This window comes from Bubalus kerabau, chromosome 2 (genome assembly GCF_029407905.1).
Source record: "Bubalus kerabau isolate K-KA32 ecotype Philippines breed swamp buffalo chromosome 2, PCC_UOA_SB_1v2, whole genome shotgun sequence".
Classification (NCBI taxonomy): domain Eukaryota; kingdom Metazoa; phylum Chordata; class Mammalia; order Artiodactyla; family Bovidae; genus Bubalus; species Bubalus kerabau.
In genome coordinates, this window is record NC_073625.1 from 155,177,657 (window position 1) to 155,198,862 (window position 21,206).

The 21,206-nt window shown below is 40.3% G+C and overlaps 1 protein-coding gene across 2 annotated transcripts in view; it reads right to left on the bottom strand.

The window, feature by feature from the left end:
- Positions 1 to 20,810, bottom strand: part of GFM1 (G elongation factor mitochondrial 1) — a 60,713-nt gene extending 39,903 nt beyond the window's left edge. The window contains exons 1-8 of one of the 2 annotated variants that reach the window (XM_055569232.1): positions 20,580 to 20,810; positions 18,291 to 18,443; positions 16,609 to 16,741; positions 15,963 to 16,167; positions 13,958 to 14,074; positions 11,043 to 11,193; positions 2,429 to 2,583; positions 1,788 to 1,872 (exon numbers count right to left, since the gene is read on the bottom strand). In XM_055569232.1, the coding sequence (XP_055425207.1) occupies positions 1,788 to 1,872; positions 2,429 to 2,583; positions 11,043 to 11,193; positions 13,958 to 14,074; positions 15,963 to 16,167; positions 16,609 to 16,741; positions 18,291 to 18,443; positions 20,580 to 20,669 (1,089 nt within the window). In that variant the 5' untranslated portion in view covers positions 20,670 to 20,810. The remainder of the gene's footprint in view (positions 1 to 1,787; positions 1,873 to 2,428; positions 2,584 to 11,042; positions 11,194 to 13,957; positions 14,075 to 15,962; positions 16,168 to 16,608; positions 16,742 to 18,290; positions 18,444 to 20,579) is intronic. The other variant, XM_055569231.1, reaches the window with a different exon arrangement.
- Between the last annotated feature and the right edge of the window lie 396 nt (positions 20,811 to 21,206).

The following is a 21,206-nucleotide window of genomic DNA, read 5'->3' on the forward strand; positions in this document are numbered from 1 at the left end:
GCATTGAAACATGTAAAATATCATGTATGAAATGAGTTGCCAGTCCAGGTTCGATGCACGATACTGGATGCTTGGGGCTGGTGCACTGGGACGACCCAGAGGGATGGAATGGGGAGGGAGGAGGGAGGAGGGTTCAGGATGGGGAACACATGTATACCTGTGGCGGATTCATTTTGATATTTGGCAAATCTAATACAGTTATGTAAAGTTTAAAAATAAAATAAAATTAAAAAAAAAAAAAAAGAATAAACAGTTTGTTTTGACACTAAAAAAAAAAAAAATAAATAAAGAGGGAATTACAAAAGAGGACACAGAATTGCATAATGATTATATAGAAAAATGTTTTCTATTATTAAGAATTAAGGCAAGATATGGGGAAAAAGATTGGGGGGAGGGATGGTTAAGGAGTTTGGGATGGATATATACACACTGCTACATTTAAAATGGATAACCAATAAAGACCTACTGTTTAGCACAGGGAACTCTGCTCTATGTTATGTGGCAGCCTGCATGGGAGGGGAGTTTGGGGAAGAATGGATACATGAATATGTATGGCTGAGTCTCTTCCCTGTTCACCTGAAACTAAAAATATGAAAGCAATCTGGCAATATATACCATTAAACATTTAAAATATTTTATATCTTTTACTCAAGAAACACACTCTGGGTATCCTAAGAAAAATATTCCAAGGACTTCCCTGGTGGCACAGCGGTTGGGAATTGGCCTGCCAATGCAGGGGACATAGGATTCATCCCTAGTCCAGGAAGATTCCACATGCTGTGGAGCAACTAAGCCGTGCACTGCACCTACTGACGGTGTGCCTAGAGCCCGGGCTCTGCAGCAAGAGAAGCCCCAGAAGTGAGGAGCCCAGGTACTGCAACAGAGAGTAGCCCTGCTCACCGTAACTAGAGAAAGCTCGCACACAGCCAACAAAGACCCAGCGCAGCCAAAATAACTAATAAACAAACACTGTCACTGCAATGTTATTTCTACTTTTTAACTTAAAATTACTTTTTCTGGATTTAGAATAAAAATCATACTGTAAAAATTTAAAAATAAAAACTAGGAGAAAGCACCCCCCCCCAGTATAATTCCATCCCAGAAATAACCACACTTGAACACTTCCGACTTATCTACCTTTTTCCTCCTTAAAATATTATACACAGAAGCAACACCACCACAACAAAAAGTATACCCAGTCCCCAAATCTTGGTTCCTAATACCATTCACAATTAAAAGGAACCAGGACTCTTAGACAAATGGCTGATTCTTGGGCTGCGGCAGGAAATATACAACGTAAGCCCGGAAGGTAAGGAACTGCTCACAGAAGCAAAATACTAGGGAACGTCTAAGGGACACAAAAGCCACCTGAAAGAGCACCAACCGCGAAAACTGGTCAGTCTGGCAATAAAATAAATAACATAGTACTGGGTTTTAACTCAAAGTATGAAACAAATATATGTAAGTCCAGACTGATAAAAACAAATGACTGTATAAATAAATATGGGGGAGAAAGGACAACTCTTCCTTACAGAAGAATCCCACGTAACTCAGAGACACTGCCCCCTCATGGAGGAAGAATGTAATTCCCTACCCCTTAAGTGCGGGCTGGGCATAGAAACCTTCTTCTAGAGTCAGTATGGAACAGGGTGGGGGACAAAGTAACTTTACAGTGGAGAAATGTGTAACTAAATCTTTCCTAAGAGTCACTTTGTAATAGGAATAAAAGCCTAAAAGAAAAGAAAAATTCTATATACATCAGTTAAATACATTAGAAAGCAACTTACCTCCAGTTTAAAAGCCAGGCCAACAAATGGATGGGAACTGTCTCTTTTGGGGTTCATTAAGATTTTGGTTTTCTCTTGGGAGTCACTTAAAATAAAAGACATACACATTTGTGAGATGCAACATTTGATATTTCTTTTATAACAATTGGCTTCATCAGAATATTACCTGAGGAAAAGCACAGTGCACTCAACATTTCTGAGCTTATTAAGTGAAATTTCACTGAATGGGATCAACAAGAATAACTTCTGGCCAATACTGCACTGTGACAGGACCAGAGTAGAATAATAAACACAAAATGCATCTCAGAAAAAAATAATGAAAGCTTAAAAAATTGTTGTTTCTTAAATAACATTAAAAAAAAAATTGGTTCCAAATGAGAAAATCTTCTAATGATGTAAATCTTGATAATGAAACAAACCATATTCTAACTTACAAATAGAATATGATATGGGAAGGTATAATAAATATTTTTCTTTATGCCAAAATTGTTACCCAAACACAAATAAAGATTAGTTTTTATAAATTATTGGAAAAAACCCACAAATGCAACATAATTTCAAAAACCATTCTTAAATTCTTTTCCAGTGCACAGATGTCAGATTCTCTGTGCGTAGACTAAGAATCAATTTCCAAAACTTACTCCTGATTGAGAATAGCATAATTCTGGACTTCAGATGGATTTGGGAGGTATTCTAAAACAGCATCTAAAAGAGGCTGAACTCCTTTGTTTTTCAAGGCACTTCCCAAAAAGACAGGAGTAAATGACCTGTTTAGAGTAGCTCTTCGAATGGCAAGCTACAAAAGAAAAAAAAAAAATAATGATTAGTTCATCTTAAAGTTACATTTTGTGTTTCAGATCAATTACAAAGAAACAAATGACTGAAATAAATTGATACTCTTTGGAGTACTGGCTTTAGTGGAGACTGGAATGGGGTTCTCTACAACTTAAGGTCAAAATACCCTCCCCCCCCAAAAAAAAAATTGAAAGAAAAAGGCTATTTAACTTTCAACACTGTAACTGCTTTCAACCCTTAGAATGTCACTAACTTTCAATTTGGAGAAAAAACTATATACATACACACCGGACAGTGTAAATGGTATGTTAACAATTGTGTAAAATAGAGGAAAAAGCAACATATATGCAAACAAAACAAAACAAAAATCTATGGAAAGAAACACCAGAAACTATTAACTGGCAACCCAGTTTAGGAATGGGGCCCAGAGTGGCTCAGACAAAAGAATCTGCCTGCAATGTGGGAGACCTGGGTTTGATCCCTGGGTTGGGAAGACTCCCTGCAGGAGGGCATGGCAATCCACTCCAGTATTCTTGCCTGGAGAATCCCCATGGACAGAGGAGCCTGGCAGGGTCCATGGGGTCATAAAGAGTTGGACACGACTGTGCAGCTAAGCACAGCACAGAGCGCAGGGCAGATGAGAGCCAGGTAACAGACTTCTTACTGTGTAACTTCATATAGTTTTTAAATGTTTAAACCATATGAAAGTATCACCTATTAAAAAAACAATTAACCAATTTGTTTTCTTTTTTTAAAGGATATACATACGGGAAGCCAAACCGGTACAAGTTGCTCATAAATTAAGGGTCCTGATAGAAACAGGCTGTAAATAACGACCTCCTGGTCCTGTACCAACCTCTCGTGCAAGCACCATCCACGTGCCCCAGGCTTGCTCCTCAGGGGCTACAGGCTACAGGCCTCAGAGGGGGCAGCAGAGCTTTAGCTCTGGCGGCTGGAAGAGGCCAAGAGCAGTCTGTGCTGTGGCCACAGCCCACCACAGTTGTTGGTGCCGCAGAAATATGGAGCAGAATAGTTATTTCTCAGTCCTCAAAAAAAATAGAAGCCTAGATATTCCACAAAGCTTAAAGCAACACATTTATAACCACAATTTCTAAACATCACAATGAAAACTAGGATAACAACTGAGCACAATAAAAGGAGTATAAAAAGAAGAAAATAAGCATGTTAAGAAAGCAATTACTATTTGAAACTCTCTTAAAAACTTGCTTTTCCTAGGAACCAGAAACGGCTCGGTCACTAACCACTGAGGCTACCTTAGGCCACAAAGTCACATTTTTGACATTCCAACCCTCCAATATATACAAAAGCAGGAACGAATGAATCTTACCACACCTTCTTTACTTCCACTGAATAGAGAAACACATGAGTGTGGTTGATGAATAGAAAAAAGGAGAAATTAAAGCTAAACCTATACCAGCCTAACAAAAGCTATGTTCTTACCCCAAATTTCCCTTACTTTTGTAAGAATCACATTCACACTTGGAAAGTGCTGCCTTCCCACTGTGCCTGATACATCCAACGACAACACAGAAGCTAAAGTACACTGCAGCCTGGAAGAAAGCAGGAAACAGCAGGACTGAAAGTGCTCTCGCTGAAAGCCCCCTGCGAGGCTGGCCCCTGGCTGGCGTCTGGGAATCTGGGTGTCAGGGGATTCCCAGCAGCTGGGAAGACTGGCTCGCTGTGCCTATACTGCTGCAAAAACAATGGGATGTGTGCTAGATACCTGCTTTCCTTCTGGAAGTCTGGAAACTGGTACGTGCTAGGCAGGGTGCGTCTATGTGAGTGTGTCGCTCAGTCATGCCTGACTCTGACCCCATGGATCGTAGCTGCCAGGCTCCTCTGTCCATGGAATTCTCCATACAAAAATACTGGAGTGGGTAGCCATTCCTTTCTCCAGGGGGATCTTCCCAACCCAGGGATTGATCCCAGCTCTCCTGCATTGCAGTTTAATTCTTTACCATCTAACCTACCAGGGAAGCCTTATGTGACCAGCCTCCAGTGAAACCAGCACCGAGTCTCTAATGACCTTCTCTGGTAGACATTTCACAGGTACAGTCACGACTTGCTGCTCGAGGACACAGGCATGCACGGCAAGACTCCACTTGAGAGAGTGCCTGGAAGCTTACACCTGGTTTCTTCTGGACGTTACCTCACACGCCTTTTCCCTTTGCTGATTCTGCTTTGTACTCTCTCACTGTAATGCACCAGAGCCATGAGTGTGACTACATGCTGAGTCCTGACTCCCAGTGAATCACAGAATCTGGAGTGGTCTTGGGGAGTCCTGACACATTCCTTTTAATAGATCAAGACCTCTCTTTGGTGGTTCTTAGGATACACTGCTCGACTTTATTTAAGGCCCAGACCTATACTTTCCTGTATGGAGTTCTTTAGTCATTAGAGAGCTGAGGTGATAAGGCCTTTGTGAATGGTACAGAACTCAAGCTGAGATATGTTAGTAAGCATCTCTTTCCTTGTGCACCTGATCTATAAACTCCCTGAGTGCACTTATTACACACAATGTTTATTTACCTGATCTCCGCTAAGTGCATGAAGTGGTTTGGCAAAATAAGTGTCAGTCTTTTTTTATTATGATAATGTAAACACCACAAAATTGCCTGTTTTAACCATTAAGTGGGCAGTTCAGTAGCATTAAGTACATTCACATTGCTGTCAGCACTATCTGTCTCCAAACCTTTTCATCCCCAAACTCAAACTCTGGATCCATTAAACTTCCCATTCTCCCCTCCCCCAGCCCCTGGTAACCACTGTCCTACTAGAAACTTGACTGTTCCGGCTATCCCACAGAAGTGTAGTCGTACAATACTTGTCCTTTTATGTCTGGCTTATTCCACTTAACCTGATATCCTTAAGACTCACCCATATTGTAGCATGTATTAGAATCTGGTTCCTTTTTAAAGCTGAGTAATACCCCATTGTATGAACACGCCAACGTTATTTGTCCTTCATTCACTGATTGGCACTGAGTTGTTTCCAACTCTGAGCTACTGTGAATCATGCTGCTGTCAACATTGGTGTGCAAATATCTGATCCTTGCTTTCAATTCTCTTGCGTATACAAAAATGGAATTGCTGGACCGTATGGTAGTTCTTGGATATGAATCTGAGCAAACTCTGGGAGATAGCGGAGGACACAGGAGCCTGGTGTGCTGCAGTGTCCGTGCAAAGAATCGGACACAACTTAGCAACTGAATGAAACAATGTGGTAGTTCTGGGTTTAATTTTTTTTTTGAGAAATCACTACTGTTTTCCACAGAAGCATCATTTTACATTCCCACCAGCGATGCACAAGGATTTCAATTTCTCTCAATCCTCACCAACACTTGTTACTTTGCTTTTTAAGTAACAGTCATCCTATTGAATAAAGTGGTATCTCACTGTGGTTTTGATTTGCTTCCCTAATGACTAGTGATGTTGAGCATCTTATTGAGCCATTTGTTCTCTGTTATGGAGAACTGTCTATTTAAAAACTGAATACCAGTCTTAAGCAGGTGATTTCTCTTCATTTTAAAGAGCTGAACAATCAAGTAAAGAAATCTATATGGCCTTCCAAATAGTCAGCAGTGTACATTTCTAGATTATCTTCTTTCTTTTTAATAAGGATATGTCCAAGAGGTTGGCTGTTTTAAGTATCCCCTTCATGGCTCACTACCTTGGTGGCGAAGGGGCTTGAATAACTCAATGAAGCTATGAGCCACGCCGTGCAGGGCCACCCAAGATGGATGGGTCATAGCAGAGAGTTCTGACAAAACGTGATCCACTGGAGGAGGGAACGGCAAACCACCCCAGGATACTTGCTGTGAGAATGTCATGAACTGTATAAAAGGCCAAAAAGATATGACACCGAAGGTGAGTCCCCCAGGTGTGAAGGTGTCCAAGATACTACTGGGGAGAGTGGAGGAGAATTACCAATAGCCTCAGAATGAATGAAGCAGCTGGGCCAAAGCAAAAATGACACTCAGTTGTGGATGTGTCTGGTGATGAAAGTAAAATCCCATGCTGCAAAGAACAGTATTGCATAGGAATGTGGAATGTTAGGTCCATGAATCAAGGAAAATTGGACATGGTCAAGCAGAAGATGGTGAATAAACAATGACATCTTAGGAATCAGCGAACTAAAATGGACAGGAATGGGAGAATTTAATTCAGATGACCATTATATCTACTACTGTGGGCAAGAATCCCATAGAAGAAGCGGAGTAGTCTTCATAATCAACCAAAGAGTAGAAATACAGTACTTGGCTACAGCCCCAAAAAAGACAGAATTATCTCAATTCGTTTCCAAGGCAAACCGTTCAACATCACAGTAATCCAAGTCTATGCCCCTACTACCAATGCAGAAGAAGCTGAAGCTGATCAATTCTACAAAGACCTAGAAGATCTTCTAGAACTAACACCTAAAACAGATGTTCTATTCACCATCGGGGATTGAAATGCAAAAGCAGGAAGTCAAAATATACCTGGAGTAACAGGCAAGTTTGGCCTTGGAGAACAAAATGAAGCAGGGCAAAGGTTAACTGAATTCTGCCAAGAGAATGCACTAGTCATAGCAAATACCCTTTTTCAACAACACAAGAGATGACTTTACACATGGACATCACCAAATTAGTCAATACTGAAATCAAACTGATTATATTCTTTATAACTGAAGATGAAGAAGCTGTATACAGTCAGCAAAAACAAGACGTGGAACTAACTGTGGCTCAGATCATCAGTGTCTCATAGCAAAATTCAGGCGTAAACCAAAGAAAACCAGGAAAAACAACAGGCCAGCCAGGTATGACTTAAATCAAATGCTGTACGAATTCACAGCAGAGGTAACAAACAGGTTCAAGCAACTAGATCTAATTAACAGTATGCCTAAAGAACCACTGACAGAGGTCCCTACTGCACAGGAAGTGGCAAACAAAATCATCCCAAAGAAAAAGAAAAGCAAGAAGGAAAAGTGGTTGTCTGAGGAGGCCTTATAAATAGTGGAAGAACAAGTGAAAAATGAAAAGCAAGGGAATGAGGGAAAGGTACATCCAGTTAAACGCAGAGTTCCAAAAATAGCTAGAAGAGGCAAAAAGGCCTTCTTCAATGAACCATGCTTAATAATAGAAGAAACAACAAATGGGGAAAGGCTAGAGATCTCTTCAGAAAAACTGGAAACATCAAGGGAGCATTCCGCCCAAAGATGGGTACAATAAAGGATAAAAATGGTACAGACCTAGTAGATGCTGAAGATCAAGGAGAGATGAAAAGAATACACCAAAGAACTATATAAAGAAGATCTTAATGAACCAGATTATTACAATGGTGTGGTTAGTCACCCAGAACCAGACGTTCTGGAGTGCGAATCAAGTGGGCCTTAAGAAGCCCTGCTGTTAATAAAGCTAGTGAATGCAATGAAATTCCAGCAGAACTATTCAAATCCCTAAAGGATTGCCGGGAGTCGGCATATTGCATATTGAGTGCAGCACTTTCACAGCATAATCTTTCAGGATCTGGAATAGCTCAACTGGAAGTCTATCACTGCCAGGAGCCAGCGTGAGGAACTCCGCCCGTGGCAAAGGTCATGAGGAAGGAGGCTCGGCATACGCAAAGGCGGGATCGAGCCTCAGGAGTCCCTCTGGAAATTCTCGAGCATCTACCCCCCAAATCAGAGTCTGCCTACTTTCTGCTTTGTGCTCTCACCTACACCTCTGACTTTACGGGGGGCTGTCCCCCACTACCTCTCTCTGAAAAAAGAGTTAGCTTACAGCTCCAGTTAATAATTCCTGGGTGTGACAGTGTTTCAACCTACAAACTCCTTTGGAAGTCCTCTAGCCTGCCTGAATAGGTTTTTCCGGCCACATGTGATTGTTCAGAGCCTCCCAACTGTGAGAGGCAGGAGATGTTCTAAACTGTCTAAACACAGATTCCTTTGAGTAGTTAAAAGATTGATTAGAAATTGTATTGGTGAAGGGTTTTTCACTTGTTGGGCCAATGTTTGCTGCTAAGTCTCCATATCCCTTACCTGCTGTGTCCCTGGCAGTGTACTGAGTAATATAATTGGTGTAAGTAGTAGCTTTAATGTTTGTAACCTTAGACCCTTGAGTTAATTCTTTTTTATTGTAGCCCACCACACCTTTGCCCTATAGGAATGCAACTTTAATGCTTTTGGAGGGTGGTGCCTGACTAATCACCTTTAGAGAAAAATAAGTTTTCTGAAGAAAGGGTCTTAAAATGTTAACAGGCCTCTGGGCCAGAAGATGATGCAAATCACCTAAACTTTTGCATATGATAAGTTTGCAGGAAGAAAGCCTGGCTTACTGCATGACTCTACCTCTTCCCTCATTATCCTCTATGCATAACTTAAGGTATAAAAACTACTTTGGAAAATAAAGTGCGGGCCTTGTTCACTGAAACTTGGTCTCCCCATGTCGTTCTTTCTCTCACCTTCTGGCTGAATTACTCAGCCTCTCTTCTCCACTGAATTTCCTCACTGAGCTATCCTTATTTAACCACTCTTTATATCTTTAATTAACGCTTAATTGATCTATTGTTTCCTGATGATCGCTGATGCCGTCTCTCCTTCGAATACCCTGGATCAGCCGGGGCTAGACCCCGGCAAAGGATGACACCATCAAGGTTTTTATGGCAGCAAGTCTGGACGATCCAGTAGTAGCCACAGGACTGGAAAATCCTCATCCCAATTCCCAAGAAAGGTAGTACCAAAGAATGTGCTAACCATTGGACAATTGCACTCATCTCCCATGCTAGTAAGGTCATGCTTAAAATCTTGCATGCCAGGCTTCAGCATTATGTGAGCGAAGAACTTCTTGATGTCCAAGCTGGGTTTAGAAAAGGAAGAGGAACTAGAGATCAAATTGCCAACATTCTCTAGATTATAGAGAAAGCAAGGGAGTTTCAGAAAAACATCTATCTCTGTTTCATTGACTACGTTATAACCTTTGACTGTGTGGATCATGACAAACCGTGGAAATTTCTTAGAGTGACGGGAACACCAGACCATCTTATCTGTCTCCTGAGAAACCTGTATGTGGGTCAAGAAGCAACAGTTAGAACCCTGTATGGAACAACTGATTGGTTCAAGATGGAGAAAAGAGTATGACAGGGCTGTCACCCTGTTTGTTTAATCAACACACTGAGCACATCATGAGAAATGCTGGGCTGGATGAGTTACAAGCCGGAATCAAGATAGGTGGGAGAAACATCAACAACCTCAAATACGGGTATGATACCACTCCAATGGCAGAAAGCAAAGAAGAACTAAAGAGCCTCTTGATGAGGGTGAAGGAGGAGAGTGAAAGAGCCAACTTAAGACTAAATAAAAAACTAAGATAATGGCATCTGGCCCCATACTGCATGGCAACTAGAAGTAGTGACAGTTTTCCTCTTCTTGGGCTCCAAAATCACCGCACACAGTGACTGCAGCCATGAAATCATAGGACAATTGCTTCTTGGCAGGAAATCGATGACAAACCTAGACAGCGTGTTGAAAGCAGAGACATTACTCTGCCGACAGAGGACCGTATAGTTAAGTCTATGGTCTTCCCAGTGGTTCTGAGAGCTGAATGGCAAAGAACACAGAATGCCCAAAAATTTATGCCTTCGAACTGTGGGGCTGGAGAAGACTTGTGAAAGTCCTCTGGACAGCAAGGAGATCACACCAGTCAATGTTAAGGGAGATCAACCCTGAAAATTCACTGGAATGACTGATGCTGAAGCTGAAGCTAAAGTATTTTGGTCACTTGATGCAGACAGACATCTCACTGGAAAAGTCCCTGATGCAGGGAAAGATTGAGGGCAGAAGACGGCATCAGAGGATGAGATGGCTAGATGGCATCACCGATGCACTGAACATGAACTTGGGCAAACTCTGGGAGATGGTGAGGGACAGGGAGGCCTGGCGTGCTGTAGTCCACGGGGTTGCAGAGAGTCAGACTTCGCAACTTTGCAACATGACTGGGTGACCGAGCAACAACAGTGGAGAACTGTCTATTTAAAACTGAATAGCAGTCTTAGGCAGGTGATCCGTTCATTTTAAAGAGCTGAACAACTAAGTAAAGGAACCTATGGCCTTCCAAATAGTCAACAGCGTGCATTTATAGTTTATCTTTGTTTGCTTTTTGATATAGATAGGTTCAAGAGGTTTGCTGTTTAAATATCTTTTTTCTTAGAACAAACTGATTCCTTTTCCATTTTATATAATTTTATATAATTCCTTTCCCATTTTATATTACTACTTAAAAAGACTAATATGCCATGTCACACTTTTTTTTGAAGGAACCAATTATGTTAAACAACTTTGCTCAGATTTCATTAATAAAGCCCCTACATAAAAGCGTCATGTCCCTTCCCTACAAAAAAACAAAAACAAAACCCGAAAAAACCCTCTTTTTCTTGTTAATATAAGACATATTTTGAGAGCACCTGCCTTTAAATCTGAGATTGAGGGAGTTTTTTCTTCCAGAAACATCTCTCCAAGTTGCTCATCTGAATTAGCAACACATTCAATCAGCTCCTGCCGGTGGTCTGCTGCCGCCGCCCTGAATTCTGCTGGAATTTCCCCGTATCGAACAATCTGACTAAGAGAAGAAATGTTTTATTTTGGTGCTTTAAGAATATTCAATTAAGTTGTAATTAACTTTACTCCAATAAAAATTAATTTGAAAAAAGAATATTCAGTTAAACATATAAGTTATCAATGAAAAAGATAAACTAATGGCCAAAATGTTTTTTGAGATAAGAGCTCTTGATATTTTTGCATTAAAATCACAAATAAGAAAAATATGTATCTGTAAAATTCAGACGGAATAGTGGACAAAATAGTTTAAAACAGGCAAAGCAAATCGCTCAAGGCTGTACTACCAGTAAATGTATGAGCCACATACAATTCAAAGCCAAACTGACTCCAAAGCCCATGAGTACAGCTGACCCGTGAACAAAACAAGTTTGAACTGTGCAGGTCCACTTATACAAAGATATTTTTCAATACATACAAAAATACATGTATTACATTGTCTGCAAGACTTGTATTGAAGTGTATCATTATATAGGAATAAGTAAGTGATATTTAATATGAAATTAAAAATGTGTTAGTTTAATTACTGTTTTATAACTTTGCTTTCAAAGAATTACATCCATACAGTATGCTTCTCACAGAATTAGAGAAACTGCATACCATCACAGGTAATTTTTTTAAGTCACAATATTTCCAATACTGTATTAGGAATATGATTATAATATCATATGCCATAAATAATTTTATAATGACTAGGCTAGGCTACTGCTTTACACCAATTATACTAGGCTACCATAAAGCAATATATTACTGCTTCTTTCTTATCAATGCATGAACTTTTATACCTTTAAATAAATATGAATTTATTTTCACGTTATCTTTTCATTTTTGATAGCGTCCAGTCAACAGTAGGTTATTAGTAGATAAGTTTTGGGGGGAGTCAACAGTTATACTTGAACTTTTGACTGGATGAGGGATCGACACCTCTAATCTCTACACCGTTCAAGGGGCAACTGTACTGGAAAATTCTATTAATCAAATTAATCAGAATATCACAGTCTTTGACAAGCAAGATAGAGACTTGACTCATCTGGGTCGTTAATAACAAATCCAATTACACAATTTTTTTTTAATACAGAATACTCCATTTTGTAGTTAAAAAAAAAAAGTTTACTAATTATGACAGACTCTTCAAACTTTACCTCCATTCTCCATTCCTTCAGGGGCCAGATAGCTAAAAGTCACAAATAAATACACACAACAGAGAAATGGATGTACTTGATATTTACAAACATCAGTCTGAACACGTTAAAAGTAGTTCTTTAAAAATGGAATCTAATGTCAAGCAATAACAAGCTTTTCAGAAAAAAATTCCTGAAAAAAAAAAGGGGGTGGGGAAGGGAGAAGCAAATCGCAAACAGTCAGAAAATAATTCTTATTATGCTAAAGAATGGCTCTTCACAGCCTTCAGAATCTAATTTCTTCCTTCCTGGCAAGGTCCCTGGTTGTCTTTCATTTCGGAAACTTCCTTTCAAAATATACATACCCAGTGGTCTAGGGCTGGGAAAAGGCGCAGGTATATTAAGAAGTTCCACCTGTGGTTCTGATGCACAACAAAGTTAAAAAACCTCTACTTTAGAAGACAGAAACATGTGCACTGGTAATTCTGGGCAAGCGAAGTAATCATTTACTTAAAAATATTTTTTGAGTCCCTATTTTGTACCAGACAGTTCTAGGGCTGGGGACATAGCAGCAAATAAACCTGATAAAAATTCTTGTCCCTTACATTCTAAGGAGTGAGAGGTAAACTCGGTTGTCATCACTTAGCTGTGGAACAAAAAGTGAGAGAAACGCCTTGTCCACTGAATAGGCTTGATCTTCTCCTTACGGAAAAGATGGTCAATAAAGATAAACTCTATAGTTATCTGATCACAATGGCCTTCATCCACCTGCCAGACTAGTAATCTCAGTTCCAAAACAGAGGACGGGACCCCTTAGAAAGGACCTTTGGAGAAACTGCCAGGCTCCGGAGCGACTCTTCAGAACAAAGGATCACTTACAACTCCCCACACTGTCTATTTAGTGCCACTCAAACTCTGGCATTCAGACCTGAAACATCAGCACCACTTGGGAGCATTCCAGAAATGCAAATACCAGGCCCCACTCTATAGCTACTGAGTTAGAATCCCTGTTAGTGGATCCGGATATGTGCATTTTTCCAGGTGATTTTTCTGAATGCCACAGTTTGATAACCACTGGGATTTGTATGCAAAGGTCTCTCAAAACTTGGTTGATGGACCAAATACCATGTCAAAAGTTACCAATTTGCTTTTTGTATTGCCCAAACATTCTTTTATTTACATAAAAGAATAGGTAACTTCTTTTATACATTAATCTTTTTATCTTTATAATCCTATGAAGTAAGTAGAGAAGTATTTATAATCCCTTCTTTCTTCCCAGCTTTTATAACAATACTCATGACACAGTAGTTGTTCCAACAAAATCTACAGAATGAATGAACACATCAGTGAATAAAAGTAGAAAAAGAGATATTACATCATTAGTTTAAACTGAAGGCCTTTCACCATACCATGTATATTAGTACGTAATATACACATATCATCCAAAGAGTAACATACTCCCCCTTGGACTGAATGCTAAGCCAAATGGGAAGTAACCAGAATTAAATGCATTAAAAGAAAATCATCTTAGATGACATTTTTTCAGTCTCAGTTCAAAAAAGTTTATATTTAAAGCACTCATCCATATCCTTCTCTTTGATACTTTTTTAAAATATAAGATTTGAATAGTATATTTTTAACACTTACCCAAAGTCTCCATCAAAATAGATGGCTCGTTCCTCAATGAGATCTATGATACCTTTAAAATCACTCTCTAAACCAATGGGCAATTGTACAAACGCTGCATTATGACTTAGTTTAGACCTGAAAAATAAAAATACATGTTTACCCCTTTTTCTCTTCATCAAATTTCTTTGAACTGACAAAATAAATTAAAAAAAGAAATCAATGGCAGATCTTTGGAACTGATTAGCAGGTCAGAGCCAAAGGTACAAAGCAGCTGGGAATAGACTGACAAATTCATTGTGCTCAGGAAGCACAACCTTATTTAGGCAACAAAAATAACTGTAAGATAAGTGTTTTTCCCATTAGATCCCCGGAATACCCTGAATCAGACACAGAAGGGAGAGGACAGGCCACTAAGTGGTTGGCCAGGAAATTAAAGGATGGTGGGATAATTGTGCCCACGTCTCCTTCTTGGATCAGCTAATACAAGTGAAGCCAAGTACAGCTTTCTGAAAAGGAAGTTCCTTAGAGGGAAAATCCATACGGTGGTTATTAGACACTCATCATCAGCCTGTGCACCCAATCAGGCACAACCACAGAACGGAAATTACACTCATTGGCAGGAATTCACATTCAAGTATACATATGCTGTTTAGTCTGTAACTTTGACCAGATAACTAAGAACTACCAAATACCTGAAGGAAACAAACAGCTTGAAAGAGATGGGAGTTCAAGAAACAGTACTAACTTCCAAGGAAAGAGTTACTAGAGAAAATAAAATGTAAAGATCCAAGAAGTAATCACCTCTATTAATATGAAACTGAACTACATAATTGCTGGGATTAAAAAGAACAAAAAACATGCTAAATAACAGAAGGGAAGCAGATGAATACCAGAGAAGTGAATTGGAAGACTAACCTCAAAAATTTTCTCATAACCCAGTGAAAAATGAGAAGGAAACAGAAAGTATGAGAAAGTATGGTAGAAAAAGCAAGACAGAGAGGTCAGATTCAGAAGTTTCAAAAGCTATTTAATGGGAATCATAGGATGAGGTAACAGATTAAGGGGAGTGGAGCAAAGCAGTATTTGACTACCAAAATAGTCAAATAAATGCTGAAAGAGAATCTGCCTGGAATTCAGAAGAAGACTTGGTAGAAAGAGCCCGTCTACTGCCAACCACAAGTAAAATATAATTAGAACAAAAAGTGAAAACATTTCATTTTACCAAGAAAGTATTACAAACACCCAGTAAAGAAAAGGTTCACTCGCATATTCTCAAATACGTCACCTCCATCAGAGAGCACACAGCAATACCGTCGCTTCAAGTCCCCTAACACGCATCTCTTGTCATGAGACACATTAGTCTCTCCAGTGCCTCAGACTTTACTGCCTACATCCAAGAGCTCAGTCACGGGAGACTTGAGTAGGAACTCTATGGCTCCATCTACAGATCTACAAAAGGTAAAAAGTGCAATCGACTCTTCTCAAAGGCTGTGTGAAGTACATCGTACTGTGAAAAATGTAAAATCATGTGAAGACCACTGGGTTATGTCTAGAAAGGAAGGACTGCTGCTATCCTAACAAATACATTAACTGATGAAAAGAAAATAGCATACTATTGACAATTTAAGACATTAAATTAAAATTCCGCAAATAAAGGTTAAAACTGAAGGCAATCCTTTATGTTTGTCTAAATAAACATGAGGTACTTTTACAACCTATCCTAGATTATAACTTCTCTAATTATAACACTACAAATTACCAGATGAGTTCTGAATTCACCTTCAACTTCTCTAAAAATTTAAGTCATATTTCTATTATACAGAGAAAGTAGTTGATAAAATCATATCACAAACTAAACTATGGACATCAGGGTTCCATTTACTAAGATAAGTAATTCACGTATGTGAATTTTAAAAAGGAAAAACAAATTCAGGATAAAGCTAATGACACTGAATTAACAGTGCTTCTAGATGGACGGCCTGTTAGCTAGACCGTAACTCCGCTCTGCTCTAAGGTGCGGTACCTCATTTGCTGCAGGGCCCTGGCTGGGTTGGAGCCCACCCGGTCCAGTTTGTTAACGAAAGTTAGAAATGGAACATTGTAGCGCTTCATCTGGCGGTTAACAGTCATGGTCTGGCACTGCACCCCTCCGACTGCACAGAGAACCAGGACTGCGCCATCCAGCACTCTCAGGGCTCTCTCAACTTCTATGGTGAAGTCCACGTGCCCTGAGCGAGACAGAGAAGTGTGTGAGGGTCTTAAAAAGCAGTCTGAATTTTTACAACGTGCACAAGTAAAAGTCTACCTCTGATCATTATGGAAGTCTTCTAATTAGAATGTGGATTCTTTAAACCACCAATATCGTTCACCAACCATAAGGTCCAGGGGCCCAACAAAATCAAACTAGATACTAGGGCATGGGCACCTCTGGAATCAGCAGCAACATGTAAAAGGTAGGAATCTTGCTAGTCACTATTGATTTGCACTGTTTTTCAAAGAAACCACTTAAAGATGAAGTATTTTAGGTCCCATTCAGATTTCTCTAATAGGGAATTCACAGTCACACTTTTGGAGTTTTATTTGTTATTAAAAAATGAGCTAGGTCACAGGAGAGGAAAGAACTGTGTTGCTGCCCAAAAGGCTGCAACAAAACCAAGAACCCAACTCACCAGGAGTATCTATGATGTTGATATTGACATCTTTCCACATGGTATACGTGGCGGCTGACTGAATAGTGATTCCTCTTTGTCTCTCTAGTTCCATGGAATCCATGACAGCACCAACTCCATCTTTACCTTTCACCTAAACACAAGCAGAGCGATTCAGATTTCTCTGTCCCTGCCTTCCAAGAAGGGAAGACATCTTTACAGAAGGAACCAGAACACAGAGAAACTTAACTGTCAAACCACATCTCAGGAAATTTCAATTGAAAACTGATTCCAGTATTTGGCCTCTATTAACAGTAACCCTTTTTTTCACTGCTGTTGTCAGCAGCTGCTACCACTGAGCGTCACCTGGTCTTAAAAGCCACCCTGGCTCCCTCTGCCGCGTTTCTTCTACCTGCCTTGTCAGTCTGTGAGCAGGTGTGCAGGGAACAGGTATTTCCCTTCTATGCTACTCGTGGACTTTGAGGGCTGGGTGGGAAGGATTCAGCTTCTAAAGTCTGTGATTTAACAAGATGGTCTTCATCTGAAGTAACACTTTTAAGTGGAAAGTTGAGTTACTGGATATGTTATGCCTTCAGGAGAGTTCCAAGATTTTCTAAAATAATTTTTTCCTGATAACTGTAATTTTTAACTAGTAGGCTAATACATCATCAGTTTAAACCCTTTCCCCACTTAACATTATAAACATCTCTCCAAAACATATGTAAACATTATGTTTATGGCTGCTTAGGGGTATATCGTATTGACTTAACATTCCTTTTTTTAATTGGAGGAAAATTGCTCTACAATGTTGCATTTGTTTGTCATAGATCAACATGAATCAGTCATAATTGTACATACACCCACTCCTTCTGAAGCCTCCCTTCCCTTTCTCATCACACCCCCTGAGGTCACAGATCACCAGCCTGGGGTCCCTGGTTACACAGCAACTTTTCACCAGCTATGTATTTTGCACCTGGCAGGGCATATACGTCTATGCTACTTTCTCCATTCATCCCATTCTCTTCGTCCCCGACTGTGTCCACAAATCCATTCTCTACGTCTGCGTTTCCATTCCTTCCCTGCAAATAGGTTCATCAAAACCATTTTTCTAGATTCTATATATATACGTTAATATACAATATTTGCTTTTCTCTTTCTGACTTACTTCACTCTATGTAACAGATTCCATCTCACTAAAACATTCTTTTTTATGCCTGGGTAATATTCGTGTGTGTGTGTGTGTGTGTGTGTGTCTCTCTCTCTCTACTCATCTGTTGATAGACATATCAAGGTTGCTTCCAAGACCTAGCTGTTGTGTGTGTGTGTGTGTGTGTGTGTGTCTCTCTCTCTCTCTCTCTCTACTCATTTGTTGATAGACATATCAAGGTTGCTTCCAAGTCCTAGCTGTTGTAAATAGCACTGTGATGAACTCTAGGGTACACGTGTCTTTTTCAATTGTGGTTTTCCCAGATTTACCTAAAATTCTTAAAAAAGCAACCTACTCAGGATACCCAGAGTGATGGTTTTTAGAGAAACTCCTCAGAGCAACATGTCAAGCCAACCTGAGCTATCCACTTTGTGACTGATTAAATTTCCAGGGTTACCATCCTTTTAATCTTTCAGGATTGTGAAGTTTATTAAATCCTTACAAAACAATCAAAACCAAGGTCAAACTAATCTGAAGTCAACCATGAACCCCATACCTCATGCATTTTTGCGATTCTGCCAGTGTAGTAAAGCACTCGTTCTGTTAATGTAGTTTTCCCAGAATCAATGTGAGCTGAGATCCCGATATTTCGTATCTTTTCATTAGGAATCACCCCTGATGAACACCATCGGCAGATCTTCCAATTAGCCTGAAAACATAAGAGCTCAATTCAGTACACTTTTTATGAGATAACAGTGGACAATTAGAAAGAGCTGAATGGACATCTCTCCTCTAAGAAATCTCAATGAACACAAAACGGCATAGGAGATAGGCTGAAAGGGCAAAACAGTGAATGTCTCAACTGCCAACTCCTATAACCAAAGAAGACACTGCAAAGGAGAACAGGAAAAGCATACTCGTAAAAAAAAAAAAAAAAAAAAAAACTCAGAAAAAATACATTCAAATTAATTAAATATAAATGGACAGATATTTTTTACTAAATGGCACAGGTTTTAAAACATACACTGGGGCTGATACAATCAGAAAGACAGTTCCCAACAGCTGCTTTAATAGGAAATAGTGTTCACCCTAAATTTTACTTTGATTTTCCCCTGTTCCTTCTTACTATAGATTCACAGCTAGCAAGGATTTTTGAGGATTTTTAAGCTGTATGCGGAAGTGCCAATATGTTCAAGGTAGTGTACAAAAGGCTGCCAATTCCTTCTACCCTGAAACAATAACTTTTAAACAGCAACTACAACTTTATTTTACTCCAATGGTGATGGGGAATTCTGCATTTTTGCAATCAAGACATAATATAAATCTCTCCCTACAGGACTGCACATCCAAAATGCACTGCAGCCACTTCTAGATAAGGGGAAGTAGAAGATGTAAAATGGAATCTGGGTGATCAGCACTTAGTTGATTAAACTCCTGGGATATCAGCAAGCAAAGCAAAGTTCTGCATGACAGGAAAGGATCAACTCCTACCTAATGCAGGTCAGGAAGCAACAATCAGAACTGGACATAGAACAACAGACTGGTTCCAAATAGGAAAAGGAGTATGTCAAGGCTGTATATTGTCACCCTGCTTATTTAACTTATATGCAGAGTACATCATGAGAAACGCTGGGCTGGAGGAAGTACAAGCTGGAATCAAGATTGCCGGGAGAAACATCAATAACCTCAGATATACAGATGACACCATCCTTTTGGCAGAAGGTGAAGAAGAACTAAAAAGCCTCTTCATAAAAGTGAAAGAGGAGAGTGAAAAACTTGGCTTAAAGCTCAACATTCAGAAAACTAAGATCATGGCATCTGGTCCCATCAATTCATGGCAAATAGATGGGGAAACAGTGGAAACAGTGGCTGACTTTATTTTGGGGGGCTCCAAAATCACTGCAGATGGTGACTGCAGCCATGAAATTAAAAGACGCTTACTCCTTGGAAGGAAAGTTATGACCAACCTAGACAGCATATTAAAAAGCAGAGACATTACTTTGTCAACAAAATTCAAGGCTATGGTTTTTCCAGTAGTGAGGTATGGATGTGAGAGTTGGACTGTGAAGAAAGCTGAGCGCCGAAGAATTGATGCTTTTGAACTGTGGTGTTGGAGAAGACTCTTGAGAGTCCCTTGGACTGCAAGGAAATCCAACCAGTCTATCCTTAAGGAGATCAGTCCTGGGTGTTCATTGGAAGGACTGATGTTGAAGTTGAAACTCCAATACTTTGGCCACCTGATGTGAAGAGCTGACTCATTTGAAAAGACTCTGATGCTGGGAAAGATTGAGGGCAGGAGAAGAAGGGGATGACAAAGGATGAGATGGCTGGATAGCATCACCGACTCAATGGACATGAGTTTGGCTGGCTCCGAGAGTTGGTGATGTACAGGGAGGTGTGGCGTGCCGCAGTTCATGGGGTCGCGAAGAGTCAGACACGACTGAGCGACTGAACTGAATGCTAGTCCACTCTGCGACCTCTCCCCGCGTCCCGCAAAAGGCAGACAGAACACAGGAAAGGTACGGGGAAGGTAAGGCTACAAATCAAATAAACCAGGTCAGCTAAAAGAGATGGCACTCAGCCCAATGACACTCTGTACTGAAAAGAGCACTGGATAATGAGCCAGAAGCCCTGGGTTCGAGCCCTGAACACACTAATTTTTCAGTTGTCTTGATTTTCACTCCAGTTACCTCTTGTCTTTAAGGTATACCAAAAATACAAGGCTTAACCGGAGGCCGCCCAACCTCCCAGGGCACAGAGACGCTGCTCATTAATAACCAGCAGCTGTGCAGATACCCAAGCTGTGCAGACCGTAGTGCGGTCTCGCCCCGCCGGACTCCACTACCTGCTTCCCCTGCCAGCCCAGGGCTGCGGGGACCCGCGGGAGCGGCCCGCGGCCCACAGCCGCGGCGGCGGCAGCTCCCAGCAACCTCATGGCGAACGCAGCTCAGGACAGAAAGTCCCTCGATTCCGGCTCTGTCCAGCAACCAGCACTACTACTGGAAGCGGTCAAAGTCACGCCGGCAATCAGTGCCGAAGAGCACTTCCGGGGCGAAGGATACGAGGGAGGAGAGAAGAAAAGAGAGAGGGAGAAGCTTCCGGATCTCAGAGTAGAGCGGCGTCCTCCGCTGCCCGGATGCCCTCTACCGACTGGGAAGAGAAAGTGCAGGCGCTTTGCGTAGCTAATCAGGCTTTTTATGCATGCTGCCAGAAAGATGCAGCCTTTATTTGCTTTGCCTATATAGCAAAGTGGAAATATGTTTATAATAGTATTTAAAATTAAAATTCAAAGTTATTTATGCTACTACAAAATATGAAAAAATAATCTACAGGATATGATCTGTAAAAAACTTGGGAAAATAATAAAATATCTACAAGTGATTTTTCTCAAGACGTTCCATCGTTGTTCGATGTTAAACATTATGTGACGTCCATATAGAAGATAGCATCCTTGAAATTCCACTTCGATTTC